Source organism: Parasteatoda tepidariorum, chromosome 9, assembly GCF_982258835.1.
Source record: "Parasteatoda tepidariorum strain Cologne lab strain chromosome 9, Ptep-v5.0, whole genome shotgun sequence".
NCBI lineage: Eukaryota > Metazoa > Arthropoda > Arachnida > Araneae > Theridiidae > Parasteatoda > Parasteatoda tepidariorum.
Window position 1 is genome coordinate 58,971,732 of NC_141763.1, and position 19,644 is coordinate 58,991,375.

A 19,644-nucleotide genomic window follows, 5' to 3' on the forward strand; every position below is an offset into this window, starting at 1 on the left:
GGGCTTTGCTTTAAAAGCCAGACATCATAATGTATGTGAATGTATAATCAAGTATTTTGGAAATGAAGAAAAACTATGTATTATATTAGGGTATTAAATCTCTGGAAGCAGGTTAAGGTATTATTTCAACCTGGAGCAGGTAATGTTTGTTTTCCCTAAATCCCTTTCATTAATTATTTATTCCCTGTTTTCAAGTTCTCTTTTTCCCGCTCTGACGTACGAGCGAACCACCAATAGGTAGTAGCTATAGCTGTGACGAAATAATGTCGTCATCGAACCTGTGCAGCGTGGACGGTGTGGCGCGCGATCTACGAAGGGAGAGTTTTTTTTTTTCTCTCTCTTAGCTTCCCGAGGTGATGGTCGTGACTGGCGCCTGCAGGGTCAGAATCAAGTTAACGCGGCGGAACGGACGCGTCCCTATCTCCCGATGGACATCACGATAAGTTTTCCTATTTCTTTTCATATTGCTTCGTTTAACGCTAAATTTAAATAAACTAATTTATTTTTTTTTATTTATTAAATCCGTAGGATCCTATCAAATAAGTAATTCTAATAATTAAACTTAACTTCGTGGTAGCTGTGCCACGTGCTCGTGCTAATTTAACTTAATATGAAATGAAAACTTAATATTTTTTTTTTATCTTTCCCTGCTCCAGAGAATCTTTTTTTATTGTATTAAAATGATTAGTAATGATTTTCATTGTCATGTTTAAATTAGAATGTTAAACCACATGAGGAATGTTATACTTAATTGTTTTAGAATGTTAAACCACATGAGGAATGTTATACTTAATTGTTTGAGCTGAACATGATTAATATGATTTTCAATAAATATTGTAATTTTATATAAACTTAACTCTCATTTATTAGCAGTTATTAATTGATTCACTTTAGGCAGTTATTGTGATTTTAGTAGCTTTTAGTTATATATTTGAATATTTTCCTGACAGGCTCGAACCTGATTTTAGATTAGCTTAAATAATTTATTTGGAGGAAAATGCTTGAATTACTTTGATTGCATAAAAATAATAAAATATTAAATCAAGATAAATAATTTTATTAAGAAATCTAAGCCTAGATGCAATTAGATTTAAGTATTAGTGAAGCACGTGTCGATCCACACGTGTTGATTTAGACTTGAACTAGAATAGTAAATTGTTAATTCTAATTTTTTCTTAATTAATTTCATAATTAAATTAATGAAACGGTTCGATAGTGATGAGTAATTATCAAGGAATATTAATCATTTTTCTCCACTAACTAGTTATTCAAATTCACAACGCAATTCAAATTAATGAAAGACACATTTTTAGGTACTGTTATATGTCTCCATAAAGCAAATATAACAGAAGTAAGCACAGAAAGAAAAGGAAAAAAAATAACTCACTTCTTCGTTAAGCTTGAATATCCTCAGATTTAGGTGCACCGAATTCTTTAATAGCAGTTAGATACTGCCTAAATTTATCATGAATAGAATCTGTGTACCTCCATCGCCACATAAAAAGTCCCTAATTTATGACTGCCCACATACCATCGATCTTATTGACGGGAAGCAAAAATAACCTTACCAGCCGGTATTCAACGTAGAACTAACAGACCTCTGAAATTACATATACCGTTAAACATTTAAAAATAACGCTAAAATCTAAACCAATCAGAATCACGATTGGGTTTCAACATCGCCCAGCTTGGCGATCACAACTTGGCGAGAATCAAGGGGCACCCTCAAATATAGTCTACCCGAGTTTAGTCTAGCGGGTGTGGGGATGAATACTATTGAGTAAATATGTAAAAAGAACTCCCTAAGTTTCATTTTTACATTTCTTAAAACAAATAAATAAATGAATGAAAGAAAAAATATACTTTTTTGACAATAATTATTTAAATATTTATTACCATAATAGTTTTGTATAAATAGCTTTGCCATAAACGATAAAATTTAGTTTAATGATGAACACTCTTAAATAAGTCCACTCGTTTTCGATGATTGTCTCAGGACAGCCAGGAAGTGGTAAAATCCTATAGAGATAAGATTGGTACTCACAAATTAAAGGGAAATTATTGATCGTGCAAGAGACACGCTGTGCTTGCAGCTTACAGTGAAGATTAACTGCTGCCGTCTAGTGGCAGGTCTTATATTATAATGAGAGGTTGGTTGCCACATGAGTATCCCCCCTGTGAAGGAGAGAATCGACAGAACGACACAGGCCTTACCGAGACATACAATGTTAACAAATACAAAGTACGCTGAAAGAAAAAAAATTATGAAAAGTTGGAATGCATGTTACAAGACATAATAGTTTGGGTAATAAAAAAATGGAAAGCTGAAATTTCCGATTAAACACTAACATAATAGGTTGGTAAAGTATGAAACATATTGGTTGGTGAAGAAAATATCACAATATTATCACATTTTGGCAAAAAAAAGGGAAAGTTTCATTTTGTTTTTACTCAGTGATAAGTCTCTTGGGGAAACGTACTCGTCTTCCAGATTTTGTCAGTTGTTGTGCGGGCAAACTTGGAAAATCACTCGTAGAATTACCAATGACTAAGTCATTAGTTTCACTAATTAAATCATTAAAAATCAATGCGGGCTTAACCCTATCTATTATTTTTCTCGATGGTAATGTGTTTATCAGTTCTTGACAAAACTTAATGGGGGCCAGTGTAAGGCTGTGTTAACGGTGGGACAATTTTATCCACACGAAGAAATACATGGGTGCAATCCTTTAGTTGGGGATGCACAAAGATTTTCTGTTGACCGTGAGCAAATGTTGGTGTTGGTCTCATGCTGCTAATTTTCTCTTGTAATTGTTGCACAAAGGGATAGTCACAAGGTACTGAAGGGGTGTCTGAGCATATTTCAGCTGGTAGCCGAAGAGGCATACCATCTACTAATTCAGCACTGGAAACTTTTATGTCAGGTTTGACAGCAGCTCGTAACCCGAGTAAAATCACGGGTATGGTTTCAGTGCACTTAACGTTTTCGTGAGCTTTATTGGAGTTTTTTAAAACTCAGTGGAAACGCTCTATCAAACCATTCTATTGAGGGTGGAATGATGTGGTACGAATGCGATTTATCCCGTTGAATTTGGTTAGTTCTTTAAAAAGAGAAGATTCAAACTGGCTGCCTTGATCTGTTGTTATGGTGGCAGGACACCCAAAACGAGATATCCAGCCATGGAACATTGCACGACACACAGTTTCAGCCATCATGTCCTGCCAAAGGTATTACTTCAGGCTACCTGGTGTATCTGTCGATGATGGTGAGACAATTCACTTTTCCATCAGGGCAAGGGACCTATCAAGTCTATGTGTATATGGGCAAATCTTGCATCAGGTAAGGTGAATGTACCTAGGGGTGCTTTTGTATGACTGTGTATCTTTGAACGCTGACAGGCAGAACTGCTTTTGACCCATTCTTTGACATGTCTTTTAATGTTAGGCCAAACATATCTGGATGCAATTAAACTGAAAGATGTTGCAGCACCAGGATGTGCAAGATTGTGAAATTGTTCACAAAAGGTTCTTCGAAAATTTTCAGGAACAAAAGGTTTGGGAGATCCGGTTGACACGTCAGATATCAGCTCAGTGGCTGACGCTCGAAATGGCATGCTTTTCAGGTTGAGAGAAGATTTGTCATATTTCTGAATATTTTGTAACTCTTCATCACCTTGCTGTTCTCTGGCCTGCTCTTCAAAATCAAGAAATGAACTTGACATTTGATCAATTTCAACCCCTGAGGGGGTTTACCTTCTTTAGGTAGACACAGGGAGTCATTCCCCGGGGTACCCTAGTGATCTATCCTCCCTTCCGTTTCCTCTCCCTTTCCTCCTACTTTCTCCTTTCTCTTCCCCCTTGTCGTGGTTGCCGAATTTACTGGTAAGGGCTTTTTGTCTGCGTTCGATTACCACCCTGTTCTGTCGAACCCAGATGGGAAGAGACCACCCGCGTGTTTGCCGTGCGTGGAGACCCGTGTCCCTGGAAAAGGGGATCCTGGTAGTTGAGGGGCATCTTGGTACCCCAATACACTGCTTCGGCCCTTGCTTCAGGTAAACGGGAGGTGCATATTAGCCTGTATGCATCAACCGGCTTGCCACGAGCATCATCTGTTGGCTTAGGTCAAGTCCGGGGTCACTTGCTGGGCACCTCGTTAAGGGTGGAGGCTGCTTCAGGGGTGACTCGCGGGCGTATAACTATTGGCTAGCATTGGTGTATGTAACGTATTGGTGTTAGAACCAATATGTTGTCTGCATCCCCTTTGTTGGACTCCGTGGTGGGTGGTGCCGCTGGTAGTTGAAGTCTTTGAAATTTTCTATGGCGGAAAATGACGGCAAGGTGTTTAGTTCTGCACACCACAGCAAAAACAGCGGAACACCTTTATCACCGTGTGAATATGCTCGTTATTTTAATATAGCATTGTTAAATCCCACTGTTTCTAACACTTCGTTTAGTAAAATATCCCCATTTTTGATACGCAAAGCTCTTATCTCTGTTTTAGGAGAAGTAACGTCTGTTCGAAAATTACGATCAGGTGACCTCTTAGTACAGGTATCATCTGAAAAACAAGCGACTACTCTATCAACCTGTAAAAGTATATGTTCGTTTTCAGTAAACGTCACACCTCATAAGACTCTGAACACCTCACGAGGGGTGATATCGCAATCAGAATTTATTGATGACACAGAAGAAATGATTGTAGATGAATTGCGCGATCAACATGTTATTGCTGTAAGAAGAATTAAGGTTCGTAGGAATGGCCAACTCGTTCCCACGAAACATCTCATTCTTACTTTCGCTACTCCGAAGTTGCCATCTGAAGTCAAGCTTGCCTGGTATAACTGTCCGGTTAGACCATACGTGCCAAACCCTTTGAGATGTTTCCAGTGTCAAAGGTTTGGTCACTCAAAGGCCTCTTGTCGTAGCACACCCATTTGTGCTCGCTGTTCTGGTTGTGGCCATGACGATACTTCCTGTGAGTTACCGCCCCTTTGCATTAATTGCAAGGGTGATCACGCGGCCTACTCCAGGAATTGTCCAAAATGGTCACAAGAAAAAGAAATTCAGACCATTAAAGTCATGCAAAATTTGACTTTTAATGAAGCAAGGCGAATGGTTACCGCTCGAACTCCCCGTCCGGGCGTATCCTATTCTGCAGCTGTAAAAGCAACCTACTGTTCTGTCAGCACACAAACTGATACTCCTTTCGCGCTAACATCTACCAAACAGCCTACTTTTCATTTTGGAGCATCGAAACCTAATGTTTCGAATCAAGCAACTTCATCACGCAGTTCTACCTCGACCAATTCTCCACCTTCTAAAGCAGCTAAATTAGATCAATATGATAAATTTCCGAAGAAACAACAACGCATAGACATAAAGCCCCAACCAATACGTCAACGTCCTGGACAAACGAAAAAGATACGAAGTACCTCCAGTATGCCAATTCAGCTTCTGGAGTTTTACAAAATCTTGAAGAGGACTATGTCCATTTATCTCTCTGAAGACGAAGAAAGCATTTTAGATTGTCCTCCGGCTAATCAAGAGATCATGCAAATCTCACAATCCACAACATAATGGCATTTACGCTTATTTCGTGGAACAGTCGTGGCATTCGCAATAAATCAACTGATGTCAGAGAGATAGTCTCTCGATATCAACCTGCGTGTATTTTATTTCAAGAAACACTTTTAAAATCATCTGACAAGTTTCACTTGCGTAATTACTCGTGTTTCCGTAACGACTGCGATGATCGCAACCGACCACATGGTGGTGTTGCGATTTTAACTACAAATAACTTACCTTTCATTAGCATTCCATTGACAACCTCATTACAGGCTATTGCTATTCAGATTCATATCAATGTTCTCATCACCATATGTTCCATTTATTTACCACCCAATGACTCGATTTCACAAACTGATTTGAATTGCTTGATTAATCAATTACCTAAGCCTCACGTTTTATTAGGAGATTTTAATGGCCATAGTGTATTGTGGGGCAGTTCTGACTCCAATGATCGGGGTCGAAAAATCGAAAAACTCATTGAAGACCATGGCCTTTGCCTGCTAAACCAAGGCGAAGATACATACTTTCATGCGCCCACACGAACATTCCATTCCATTGATTTGACTTTCTGCTCATCAGACCTCTTACCTTTTACTCAATTTTCTGTAGACAATGACTTACACAACAGTGATCACTTTTCCCTCGTTGTTTCATATTCTGCTACTGCACCTATTACTCCTAGACCACCAGTATTCATCTATCATCGCGCTAATTGGAGTTTGTTTACTAAACTTGCACATATCACTGATTCCCTCGTTACCTGTAATACTATAAATACAACTGTTGATAATGTTACGTCTGTAATTATACACGCAGCTGAAGAGAGTATACCAAAGACCTCCACTTCACCTCCCCGCCATCGCAAGCCTTGGTGGAGTGAGGAATGTGCCACTGCTTATAAAGATCAGAGACGCCTTTGGAACATCTTCCGCCGTACCCCAACAACAACGAATCTTCTAGCTTTTAAACGAGCTAAAGCCTTTGCCCGCAAGGTCCGACGTAAGAGTCAGAGAAATAGGTCGAGATATGTTTCCTCTATTACATCGTCGACATCTCCGAGCCAAGTCTGGTCAAGAGTAAAGAAAGCAAATGGTATTTACCGGGACTTTCATTATCCAGTGTTTGAGATAAACGGCATCAAATACTCGTCTCCCATTGATGTATGTAACATTTTAAGCGAAACATTTGCAGGTACCTCAAGTCCCGACAATTATAGCACAACATTTCAACTACACAAAAGTAACGCTGAAAGCCAAAATATTAATTTTAACAGCCGCCAACTCACATCATACAATTGTACAGTCCGCAAAAAAAAAAACGAATCACCCTGAATAACTTTCGTTCTAATGATCGGATTTTCACGAACTAAGTGTCAATCTTAATGGTTCCTGGGGGTGACCTCAAACTTGCTAATTAATTGGTGCTAACTATTAATTAAGTTACGAAATCAGACACAAAAACGTACTTTTTCTGAATAAACATAAATTTTTTTTTACATATTTGGATTTTTAACCTTCAAAATATAGGGGGTAGCCGCAATCTGGGAAATATGGTCCCCGTAGATTGGTCAGGAGAGCGATCCAAAGTTCGTACCCCTTAATGTTAATTTCACTTTTTACGTTTTTAGTCATATTTTCAAAACTAATGAAGCAATTTAAAGAAAATTGCACCCACTCATAAAACTCATTTACCCAAAGATAATTTCATGCAAAAAATAATTTTTAATAATTATTTTTTATTATTTAATAATATTGAGGATGAAAATTTTTTGAATTATAAGGTATGAATTTTTTTATACCATATTAATCTACATATTTTTCAATTGAAAAATCTAAAGTTTCAACTGTTTTTATTTATTAGAAGCTGAGAAAAATTAAAATTAATAATTCTTAAAAAAATAATTTGGCGACACTAGAGAAATGATTAAATGGGGCGATTAATATTAAAATGTGATAAACTTGCAAGGAACTTGACTTCGCGCGCGTAGTGTGAAATTTCATTCATATTTTTTTCGCTAATATTCGTTTGCTAATCTTTTTATTTTTATTTCTTTCTAACTATAAAATACAATGTTTCCTTTTTATACGCTTAATAATTTATTTGAAATTTAGTAAAGAAGTTTGAATAAAATATTTTGAATAAAAAACAATTTATTCAAGGAATGTCTAGTTTTATAAAATAGGATATGATATGATCTTCTGATAGAATATGATTATACACCAGATTGTGCTTCTTTAATGTGATTATTTTTTATTTTTTGCTTTTGCTTTTCAATAACTGATACAATTTCAATAATATTCATACATATGCATAGATTTGGAATAATATATTTATCAATTTCTTGAATATATATTTTATAAATATTAATAAAAATACGTAGTCAACATTTTTAAGCATCTCTCACAACATTGCAAATTTCTCAACATCTTATAGGGTAAATTAACGAATGAAGTAACACTTAAGGTTAGCTTGCCTTTAAGAAAAAATCATAAAAATTTCAAAATTTGTAATTTTAGCTAAATGATGGCGTCGACATATTTGTCATTAAATACAAATTATGTAAAAAAAATTTAGATAACTTGCATAATATTGTTTTAAGCTTTTGGTGGTTTAAATAATAAGTAGTAAGATAACCAAGTGAAGGAACAGTTCTTACCAGTGAATAAACACTAAATTTTCCAGTGAATGAACACTTAATTTAGAGAATGTTTGATGCTCGTTAGGAATCCATAGGCCACACAAATGTGTAAAAACAAGATTTTTTTTGGAATTACAACATATAATCACAGTTAACGTGGAAAATGTTACTTTTCTTTCAGTCATGGAATGGAAAGTAAAATATGTTTGAATACATAATTTAAAAAAAGAATGTTTTTCTTTTTTTTTCTCACAGTTTAATAGTCCGTTCTAAATTATGAGTGTTTATCATTGCATAATCCGATGATGTTTTTATTATTATTATAATTAGATCACTTTTTTGTTTACTCTTTTCCCCATATTTTTTAAAGCTATTTTTTAATCTTTTTAAGTATTTTTTTTCTCTTCGCCAATGGCCAATGTAAATGTATCTTCGAAATTTCTTTTGATTTTCCAGTACCATTTCTAGAATTCCTCACTGGATAATAAATGAGAAAAAGGAGTTTCGAAGTTTGAGCAAAATCCATCTCTCATTGACTTATATCTAGTGGGTCTTCAGCAGTACTTACCACTTACTTATGGAACCAATTGTTTTTGCAACTAACAATGCCTCAAGAGGACTTATATCAAAATCTGTTTTCAAGATACTTTCATTATCAATGTTAGTTGTATCAGCTTCAGTGCCAAAATTTGATTAACCAAATGTTCTTTTTGAAATAAATTCTTCAATATTGAGAAAAGCACAGGCTATTGGATACTTGGGAGATTAAACTTTTCTGTCGTCAATGTTCCTTTAAAAATTTGCAACATAACTTGTGAGATTTCCTTCTCATGCTTCTGAAGAAATAGTGCATCGTTACTCTCGAAGCATGTATTTTGTTGATAAGTTTTCTTGCTCATTATCTCTTGGTGTCTGTTTTGCATGCATTTGTTAAAGGCAACGTTTTTTACGTCGAATGGAAAAATATCGCATTTCATAAAAGCATTTTAACTTCATCAGTTGATGCCTCAAAATCTTATTTAAAAATGGATGCAAAATTTTCTCGACATATTGCTTTACAATTCTTTTAAGATCTAACGGGAGATTTCCCTGAATTAGGTAGAAAACTAAACCAGAAAATTTGTTTTGATGAACATAACTTGCTCAGTTTCAAATTGATATGAGATTTACACCTATCCAAAACAAGCAAAATAGGGAATTTGGTAGCATTTTTAGTTAGCCATGGGTAGAAACATTTGCAATATATTTGTATAATGTTGTTGCGGTCATTGTTTCATTTTATGAATCGCTTTTTCCATTGAAATATATAGCAGGGACTGATTCTGTAAGATCTCAAAGAATTCTTCAGTAAGGAAAAACTACCAATGGAGGTACTTTTTCTTTCCTAGGAACTAAGGAATAAAAATTCTTATAATTTTTAGGGCCGTGGATTTTTCCTGCTTAAGGGCAGTATTCAACTCTTGTTTCGTTCGCATTGTAAATGCAATCACTTTCTAAAAGGATGCCTGGGCTACTTTCCTCCTAAAGATTCATCTAAAGTTCTTAAAACCAGTATTTCAAATATTATTCTCTAAGGGAAGTTTCGCTTTTTGAAATTATCTTCGCATTGCACCGAGTTATCGGTGGATGTTGCCTTAAAAAAAACTTCACCCATTTTTCACCTGGATGATTGTTTTTAAATGGATTTTTCCTACCAGTTCCCGTCTGGACGTTAAAAGCCGCAATAAGATAATAACTTAGCTAATTATTAGCACAAAGTCCTGCAACGAAATTTTCTATTCAAGCTTTCATTATTATATTTAGTCAGCAAACATAGCTTATTAAGGTGTCTAAGGTATGATGTAATAACTAATCACTACATTTATTACGATAAATTATTATTATAATTCTTCAAATAAATTCAGCAATTAAATTTGCATTTTGAAATGAAATTGTTATAGGAACTATTCATACAACATTTAACTGCATTTTAGGTGTCCTCTATATCGCAGAACTACTAATTATCCATGTAAAATCATATTTCACTCATACTATTCATTCACTGGGAAATCTATTCCCAGTGAAGAAACATGCCTGTTCCTTCACTGGTTAGAAGTTGTTTTTTGTACTTTTAACATAATTTTAATGTATAAAAGACTAAAAGTACAGAAAAATTAAAATTTTCCTTTTATTTTCATTAACTTGAAAAAATCACAATAAAGGAAGACTTGTTTATTCATTGGTTTTTCATCGTTTGGCAATCCAGTTAATAAGCATCCCCTAATCTCAGTACTTGCTTATGTTATGATGCTTGAAATAAATAAAAACGTAACTTCAATAACCATATTTTGAATTCTCTTTTTCACCATGAGAAAAAAAAGCATTATTATATGCAATTAATTGTACTTTAAACGGAAAACTACCACCACTGACCTCATAATTGTGTCAAAGAAACAAGGCGTTGAACAGATACTAACAAATTCAAAATTTTTTCCAGAGAAGACTCTAAGACCAGGTAACTCAATGCATTGTTAGATGACTTCCTATTGTTAGGTAGTAAGCTACTGTTACCAATCAATCTAAATTAAAACGTTTGAAATCTTATTTTTAAAAAATATCGATGAAATGTTCCTTCACTGGTTGGTTTACCCTATATCGTCTTAATCTTAAAAGAAATTTCCGGAAGTGTTTCACAAGTGTTACGCAGAACTATTTTACCAATTATTTAAGTAAATTTTGACATTTTTAAGAATCTTATTCTTTACCCTTTTACGTTTATTATTTCTTCATTAATATACTAATAAATTTTTTTAGTTCCTTAATTTAGGGTTCCTTTAAAGTAAAGTTCCTTTCTAAATTATAGTCAAGTTTTCTTAAAAAGAATTATTGTCTGCTAGCTAAGAATAAAACCTTGTTAAAAAATTAAAAACATTCCGCTGTTTAAAATTATTTAATGCAAAACAGCTGATTATTTACTAAGGATACTATTTTTTTTTGAAAAAAGAGTATAAATTATTGATTGTCTTTTTTTTTTGTTTCTCGTGACTTCAACATAGATTATCTAAAATAGTTTTGATGTTTTATAAGTCACTACAAAGAGTATAAAGATACAGAACATAAAAAGCTGTCGAATACGTAGCCAAATTTTTAAGCGTCTTAAAATATCTCAGTATCTTAAATGTCGTCCTAACATCTTAGTTGTGAAATAAAATTTTTTATTATCTGATCACGTGTGATTCACTAATTATTTCATCATATCTTTTACTCTTTCTTTATGATACCAAGTAGATTTTTTTCCCGATAATATACTAAACTATTTTGTTTAATTTTTTACTTTAGCACGATTTCCAAGATATTATTGTAGTATAATTTGTTATCAGGAAAATGCCTTATTTTGTTAAGTAGGAAATACTAAAAATTGAAATTTGTAAGAAGATTCCGAAGCCGTGCCAATTTTAGAGTCATCTGATTTTAAAAAAATGCCATAAAAAATACGCAATTTCCAAACTTATTTTAATAATAGAAAAATAAAAAAAACGTGGCAAGAGGGCTAACATACTTTTGACAGAAACTGTGAAAACTAATTTTTCCTATATTTCGTCAAAAGAGGATAAGAATGATATTGCTCCAAGGGACCTACTCAATAATTTCGCTATTTCCAGAATGAAATCTGTTTGATCGAAACATATTATTCCTTGAAAATTAAAAGGAGGAAAAAATTAGCTTTTATTATTTATCTAATCTTATTCCATTTATTTAATGATAGCAGTATTAAGGTTAAGGATATGCGTCGGAAGCTCCGTTCATTATTATACTATAAATGCATTAAATCATGTAGCTTGAATAATTTTATTTTAAGTAAATTATTTAATAATTTTAAGCAAATAAGGGTGTGAAAATAAACTCGATCAAAATACTCCGAAAGCATACCCTAAAATATATGTAGAATAAACTTTGGCATCGATACATAAAAAATACCTTTTCAAAACTTATTTTAATATCGAGTGAAATAATTTAATATGTTGTGTAACTAAATGAATAATCCCAAGAAACTGAATCGAAAATATAAAAACTTCATTGATTTAAAAAAATAATAGATGATAATAAAAGTAGACATGTTTTGAGCGTCCAATAATGAAAGTCACAAGTTATTCAAGCCTGACAAGTCTTGAGAATGGACGATTATATTTGAACGCTCGAAACACGTCTACTTTTACTTCCCTCTTCATATGTTTTGAAGCCAGTTGAGTTTTTATCGTCAATCATACTATTTTACATTTGGGTCTTTATCATTATTTTGATAAGGATTTTACACTCGTTAAAGTAAACATATGCATTTTAATATTTTAACAGGATTCATGTGGTCTTTAAAAACGTAAGAGCATCAATATTGTAAAAGTTATATTTAACTTAAAAAATAAAATTTTGAGACCGGATATTTTGAGTTAATGAAATTAAATATTTTATCTTTTAAGTTTTTGGGTCCTATTCAGTATCTTAAGGATCTTACAAGCTCTTTTTAAAAGGAGAGTATCAGATATATATAAGAAAACATAAATAATCATAGTAGCAGTATTTGGTGGTAAATGTAGCTTATCGTAATTGAAGAATATGCTGTGCGACATTGTATGGTGAATTTGCGAACGTAAGTTTCAGAATGCATCGAAACACGAGGATGCTATTTGCTAATCATCTTTATCCAAAGAAAACCATGTAACCTAAATATCTAGCAGAATGAAGCGATTTTATAAACAACGAATCATACAAGATGCAACATATTATTTCAATATCTTATTCTTAAACATAACATATTTCAATGTCTTTAAAATGCTACTAAACATTCAGCAATTCCTTGAGTTATATAAAAAAAGAAATATCGTAAATTACAGAAAACCTTGTGAATGTGCATTAGAATTACTATACAATCTACATTTTATTTTTCTAGCACTTTTTTTTTCTTCAAACTTTCTTGCCTAGAAGATTCGATTAAAGCTGTAAAAATGATTAGCCCTAAAATTTTGTATATAGCTGTAATAAGTTATGTTAATTTGATTATAGTATGAAATCCTCGAATAAATTTAGCAAAAACAGCATAATCTAAACAATATCAGATAAAAAGTTCATGTATTTAACTTCTAAAAACTTACAAAATCATAAATAATTTATAAATCGATTAAAATTTTATTTTCAAAGGACATTAAAATAATTTTTTTTTTTTGCTTTTTAGACAGAAATTAGCTTAAAAATTGTCTATTGCCTAGAAACTTCGAGATATTTTCTATTAACAATGAATTAAACCTCTTTGAGCAATCACAAAACATTATTTCAATTTTTTAACAGTCATAGCATGGTTGCCTAGCAACCTAGTAAAATGAAGCATTCCTCTTTTGAATTACTCAATGGGTTATCTTAAAATATTCATTTGCGCAGGCGACTTTTTTTGGCGGTTTTCTGGACTATCGCCAAATATATAAACCTTTATTGCGACCCAATTTACGATCCAATTTTTTTAAAATTTTGTCTACCCCCCCTAATTTAAGTGTCTAGATTCCAAATTTGTAAAAAAAATTATATGTTTATTCAGAGAAAGTACGTTTTTGTGTCTGATTTCGTATGTTAATTAATAGTTAGCACTAATTAATTAGCATATTTGAGGTCACCCCCAGGAACCATTAAGATTGACACTTAGTTCGTGAAAATCCGATCATTAGAACGAAAGTTATTCAGGGTGATTCGTTTTTTTTTTGCGGACTGTACTTTCACTCTTCCTGAACTAAAGAGAGCGCTGTTTAGATCTTCCAACACAAGTCCAGGTTCTGATGGGATTACATATAAAATGCTCCGCCACTTGGACACGAGGTCTTTAAAGAATATTCTTGCCCTATTCAACAGAATATGGACAGAGCAGATGTACCCGTCGAGTTGGCGTGAAGCCATTGTAATACCCATATTAAAGCAAGGAAAAGATCCAAAAGAGCCCATTAACTATCGCCCGATAGCACTAACCAGCTGTTTTGGTAAAACGCTTGAGCGTATGGTTAACGCGCGCCTTGTGCATTACATTGAAAAAAAGCGCCTCATACCAAACTTTCAGAGTGGTTTTCGTAAGGGAAGATCCACAGTTGATAACATCGTTGCTCTTGAGTCTAGAATTCGCAATGCTTTTGTCCGGCGCAATCATCTAGTCTCTATCTTTTTTGATATCGAGAAAGCCTATGATCGGACATGGAGATTCTGAAGGCACTGTTTGATATGGGTCTCCGTGGTCGTTTGCCAATTTTCATAAAAAATTTCTTGCTCAGACGTTATTTTCGTGTTAAGCTTGGATCCAACTTTTCTGACCTATATATTCAGGCTGAGGGTGTTCCCCAGGGCAGTGTGCTAAGTGTCATATTGTTCATCGTTCATATTTCACTAGTTTTAAACGTACTGCAACCTGCTGTTTTTGGCTCTCTATATGTTGATGATCTACAAATCTCATGTTCGGGATCCGACATGAGAATCATCGAGCGACAACTTCAGTTAGCAGTGAATAAAATTTTAGACTGGTGTGATCATAATGGCCATACTCTTTCACCTTCTAAAAGTTCATGCATTCATTTCTGTCGGAAACGCGCACTTCATAATGATCCTGTCATTTTCATTCATAACATTGCTATACCAGTTGTACCACATGCAAAATTTTTAGGAGTCACTTTTGATAGCAAGTTAACTTTTATCCCTCATATCAAACAATTACGAAAGCGATGCGAGCAAAAACTTAATATGTTGCGTGTTCTCTCAAATACGTACTGGGGAGCGGATCGTGTAGCACTTTTACGCATTTATCAGGCCCTGATACTTTCACGGCTTGATTATGCATGCGTAGTTTATGGTACTGCAACCACCTCTAACTTACGAATCTTGGACACAGTACATCATACTGCTTTACGCATATGTTCCGGAGCATTTCGTACTTCCCCGGTTGAAAGCTTATATGTTGTTTGTCACCAGATACCATTATATCTACGTCTCATCCAGCTGTCTCTTACATATTACTTTAGTATCATGTCCTCTAAATCGCATCCTTTAAAGCATGATGTTATTTCATCAAGCTTGGAGCGACTGTATATTGCTAGACCATCACACATTCCCCCACTTCAAGCTCGCACAGGCTCACTTATCCAATCATTCGATATCTGTGAATTACCATCACAATCAGTGGATCACTTTCTCATACCACCATGGACCATTTCACCATACCAATCTATTTCCCTTTTCAAGTTACACGATAAAGCCAACGTTACACCCTGCATTTTTCATACACTTTTCACTGCACATCGTCACCAATATTCTCATCATGTACCGATTTATACAGACGGTTCAAAATCTGCCGGATATGTAGGATGCGGGGTCATCATCGGTGATGATACATTTAGCTATAAAATCCCAGATATTTGCTTGGTCTTCACTGCTGAAGCTGTGGCTATCCTTATGGCACTACGTATAATTTCCTCACGCTCTACTCGGAAGTGTTGCCTATACTCCGATAGTAGGAGCGTTTTGAGCCAACTAGAAAAGTTTCACTGTGATACTCATCCAATTTTATGTTTCATCATTCATTTGTTAATCACTCTTCAGAAGAATGGCTTCGAGATAATATTTTGCTGGGTACCAAGTCATGTTGGTATTCCAGGGAACGAACTAGCTGACACAGCTGCACGATCTGCCACATCTGTCTTGAAAGTGTCCATACCTTTTTCTGACATGAAGCTACATACTCGAAAGTTGATAACATCATTATGGCAACAGCAATGGGACCTGAAAGTTCTCAATAAATTGCATAGCATTAAATTCGATTTAAATAATTTTCCAGTGCTGCGCTTGCGTAGTGCTGATGTAAAGCTAACCAGACTCCGAATCGGTCACACCCGGTTAACAAACCTCCATCTACTGTTTGGAGAGCTTCCCCCGAATGCAGTACCTGTGACGTTCCTCTCACAGTTCATCATATTTTAATAACATGTCCATGTTTTAATCAATTTCGCTTAAAGCTTTTTGGGAGTACTATTTTATGCTTGCAAGATTTGTTAGATGATACTCACCATCCTAACATTTTTGCATTTTTACGTGCCGTAGGTATTTTTAACAGCATATAAAAGTTTTAACACATCTGCAATTTTATACACTTTTGCAAACATCTTACTATTTTGTACATTTTACTCACTTCGTGCGTTTTATACTGTACTCAAACTTTTATCTGATTATGCTCATACCTTTTATCTAATTTTCATAGCATTTATCTTGTTTTATTCGCTGATTTATCAGTTATAGTTGTGCTACAATTAAATTTTGTATGTACTTAGGCTTTAGAACAATTACCGTATTGTCTGGCGCAGCATGTCCTCATTTGGACTTTGTGCCACTAAACCCTACATTCAATCAATCAATCAATGATCAATTTCAATTCGGTAGACAGCATCAGCCACTGTGTTGCTCACACCACTAAAGTGGCGCACGTCTGTACTGAATTTTGATATGAAACCCAGATGACGCCATTGACGTGGGCTACATTTGTCTGGATTTCGCTTGAAGGCATAGATAAGTGGCTTTTGGTCAGTGTATATAGTGAACTTTCTCCCTTCCAGCATTTGACGAAGGCGCTTGACCGAACTGTACATGGCAAGGAGTTCTCTGTCATAGGTGGATCATTTTTGCTGACTTTTCGATAGCTTCATTGAGAGAAAAGCAATAGGTTCCCAGTCTTTGTTGTTAAGCTGTATAAGAGAACCTCCAATGGCTCTATCTCTTGCGTCGAATTTTTAATGATACCTACAGAGTTCAAACATTTTTTCTTTAGATTGGCTTCGCCGCCGATTAAAATTTTGATCGCGACTTTGATTTCTACCACGCGAAATTTGATCTATTCTCAAATTTATTTTTCGAATTTTTTCTAAAATCCTATCTTCACTGGACGAAGAAGAAACTGAGCAGGTACTTACTGGTGCTGGTGTGACCTCCAGGATACGATCTGCCACCTCCGCGGCTTTCTCCAGAGTCAGAGGGGTAATAGCAGCTAGGATGGATTGAACTGATGCAGGCAAATGCGACTGGAAAATTTCCAACATTAATTCGTTTGAAACTTTACGCGACTCCGCACGCCGCTTCATTATCCTCAGCAATTCACTGGGTCGACGATCTCTCAGTTCTTCCCCGACAAGCAATTTTCTAATTTCTTGCTGCGATGATTCAAGAGTTCCTTTGATTAGCTCTGTTTTTACATGTGCGTAGGGATCTCTAGCATCAGGGTTCAAAATTACGTCTCTGATGATGGCAGTTGCCTCGGGCGGCAGGTGTGCAATGAGATAGTTGAATTTAGTCTTACTTTCTGTAACTGCTTTCGGGCATCCTAGTTGAAAAGTACTTTCACAAATAATAAACTATAGAGCTGGGTCAGCGAAATTGTATGAAGGTATTTTTACCACGTCGACCATCGTAATTGCAAGTCCAGTTATAAGTTGAAATTAACGGAATTGGAGTCGATATTGTGTTCAGTAAATCATAATTTAGATGCGTATATCTACTGTCCAGAAGGTTACCATTGTAGAGATAAGATTGGTACTCACAAATTAAAGATGCATTGGGATTACGAGAACAGATATTTATTCAAGAAATAATAAGCAACACCTGCATGCTTGGGTTATATGTGAACTACTGCATATCTCAGCAATACCTGACACGTTCTGTTGACTCCCGACAAGGGAAATTATTGATCGTGCAAAAGACACGCTGTGCTTACAGCGAAGGTCAACTGCTGCCGTCTAGTGGCAGGTCTTATATTCCAATGAGAGGTTGGTTGCCATAACCCATTACATTGAAAAACTAATAACAAAATGATAAAACCCTTCCCTAAAGAAATAATTTGCTGCTACGGTATTTATCAAAAATTATATTCCGATATTTCGAACGTTACTTTCCATGATGGTATACCATCGAATTTAAATCAATATTCACATGTGTTGATTATCATAGATGATCTAATGAGTGAGTCATCAATAGGATCTTCACAAATCTGAATATATGCATTTGCAAATCTCATGAATCGAAAAGCATTCTCAAACACCCAAGTCGAGATGGAAACGTATTTAGAAATCATTTCAGCCCACTGAGAAAATGTTATTGTAATTTTTTTTCTCTGTGATCACCTGATCATGTTCAACTTTATATCGTTCAAATAGGAATTCCACAAAGTCGTCGCTGGTAATCTTCATTTGATTCTCTGGGAGATATGGTGCAAACTGCAGTTAAAATTTTGATTTTGGTACAGAACTTAATCCCATTATGTAGTCAACCCAATCAGGTTTCAAAGTAATACCATTGGAAGTGGGTTAATATTTTGTCCCGTACTTTTTGTATCTTCTCAAATGCACAACCGCATTATTTCGAAAACTGCTGACAACCACAAAATCACAATCTTCAAGTTCAAAGATATTATCTGCCATATTGTCTTCAACAAGAATTCCATTTCCCTAAAATTAAGGACGGATTAATTAATGAACTTCTATAAATTTCAAAAAAAACTTTTCTCTCTTCTATTTCCCTATCCCCAAAATTAGCAGTGCTTAACAATGTCCATGAAATTCATGACCCGGAGGAAGTAGGCCACCAAAAGTGGGTTATTTAGAAAGTCCCTCTTGTCCAGTCCAAGACAGTCCAGGATATGTTGAGGAGAAGCCTGCATGTTGTGGCACCTGGGGCAGTTTGGAAAGATTTTAACACTACCCTCGAACGAAAGAGACTTAAGGTGGTAAGCGTCGTCTGGTCCTTGCGGTTGCACCGAATGTTGAGTGCTCCTCCTGGACGGGTGCTCTGGTACAAGTGATGTTTGGGGGGTACGAGCCAGAAAACATTGTCTTCTTTTTTCTTTTTCGATGCCAGTTCCATGAAGGTGAGTGAATTTGAACTCATCAAAGTTTCTTCTGTCCCCTCCTTAGCCAGAGTGACGGCGATATCATTGCCCAGAACCCCAACGTGAGAAGGGATCCACTGGAGGTGGACTTCACGCAATCGTAAGAGGATTTTAAGTTTGTGCAGGATTGAAGCTCCTGTTTTGTCTCTCACCTTCCTCCAATGCGATAAGTACTGTATGAAACTGAGATTGTCAGAGAGTATCCAGATATTATTGTGATCCTGTAGTGTTAGAAGAGAATCCAGGGCAGTATCAATAGCAATGAGTTCACATGAAAAAACTAATCATGCTCATTTTTTCGACACAAAAAAATAAATATTAGTACATAAAAAAATCAAACTTACTTCTGAATTTTCATTCTTGATTTTTTTGCTAGTACTCTGCGTAGTTGAATCCTGGATTCATTTTCTTTTTTCCATATTTAATTTTGTTCAAACACAATATCTAAATAGAATACTTAAAAAACTTGAATATTGAGAAACACAGTTATAAATACACCACGAGTAACTAC

The 19,644-nt window shown here is 35.0% G+C and overlaps 2 protein-coding genes across 2 annotated transcripts; one reads left to right on the forward strand and one right to left on the reverse strand.

The window, feature by feature from the left end:
• Positions 1-2,652: 2,652 nt before the first annotated feature.
• LOC139426842 (uncharacterized) lies at positions 2,653-3,722 on the reverse strand. The gene is made up of 2 exons (XM_071186944.1): positions 3,356-3,722; positions 2,653-2,993 (listed from the first exon to the last, which is right to left on the reverse strand). Exons 1-2 carry the CDS (start codon positions 3,720-3,722, stop codon positions 2,653-2,655), a joined length of 708 nt encoding a protein of 235 aa, XP_071043045.1.
• A 1,854-nt stretch (positions 3,723-5,576) lies between these two features.
• Positions 5,577-16,183, forward strand: LOC139426841 (uncharacterized). The gene is made up of 2 exons (XM_071186943.2): positions 5,577-6,728; positions 14,540-16,183. The coding sequence occupies exons 1-2, from the start codon at positions 5,577-5,579 to the stop codon at positions 16,181-16,183; spliced, it is 2,796 nt and encodes a 931-aa protein (XP_071043044.2).
• Positions 16,184-19,644: the final 3,461 nt, after the last annotated feature.

Bases quoted from the DNA above. Each gene is read 5' to 3' on its own strand.
- LOC139426841 (XM_071186943.2), top strand. From the start codon at position 5,577: ATGGCATTTACGCTTATTTCGTGGAACAGTCGTGGCATTCGCAATAAA. The intron at 6,729-14,539 runs GTATGTAACATT...CTATATATTCAG, and splicing joins AATACTCGTCTCCCATTGAT to GCTGAGGGTGTTCCCCAGGG.
- LOC139426842 (XM_071186944.1), bottom strand. From the start codon at position 3,722: ATGTCAAGTTCATTTCTTGATTTTGAAGAGCAGGCCAGAGAACAGCAA. The intron at 2,994-3,355 runs GTACATTCACCT...ACTCCAATAAAG, and splicing joins TCATACAAAAGCACCCCTAG to CTCACGAAAACGTTAAGTGC.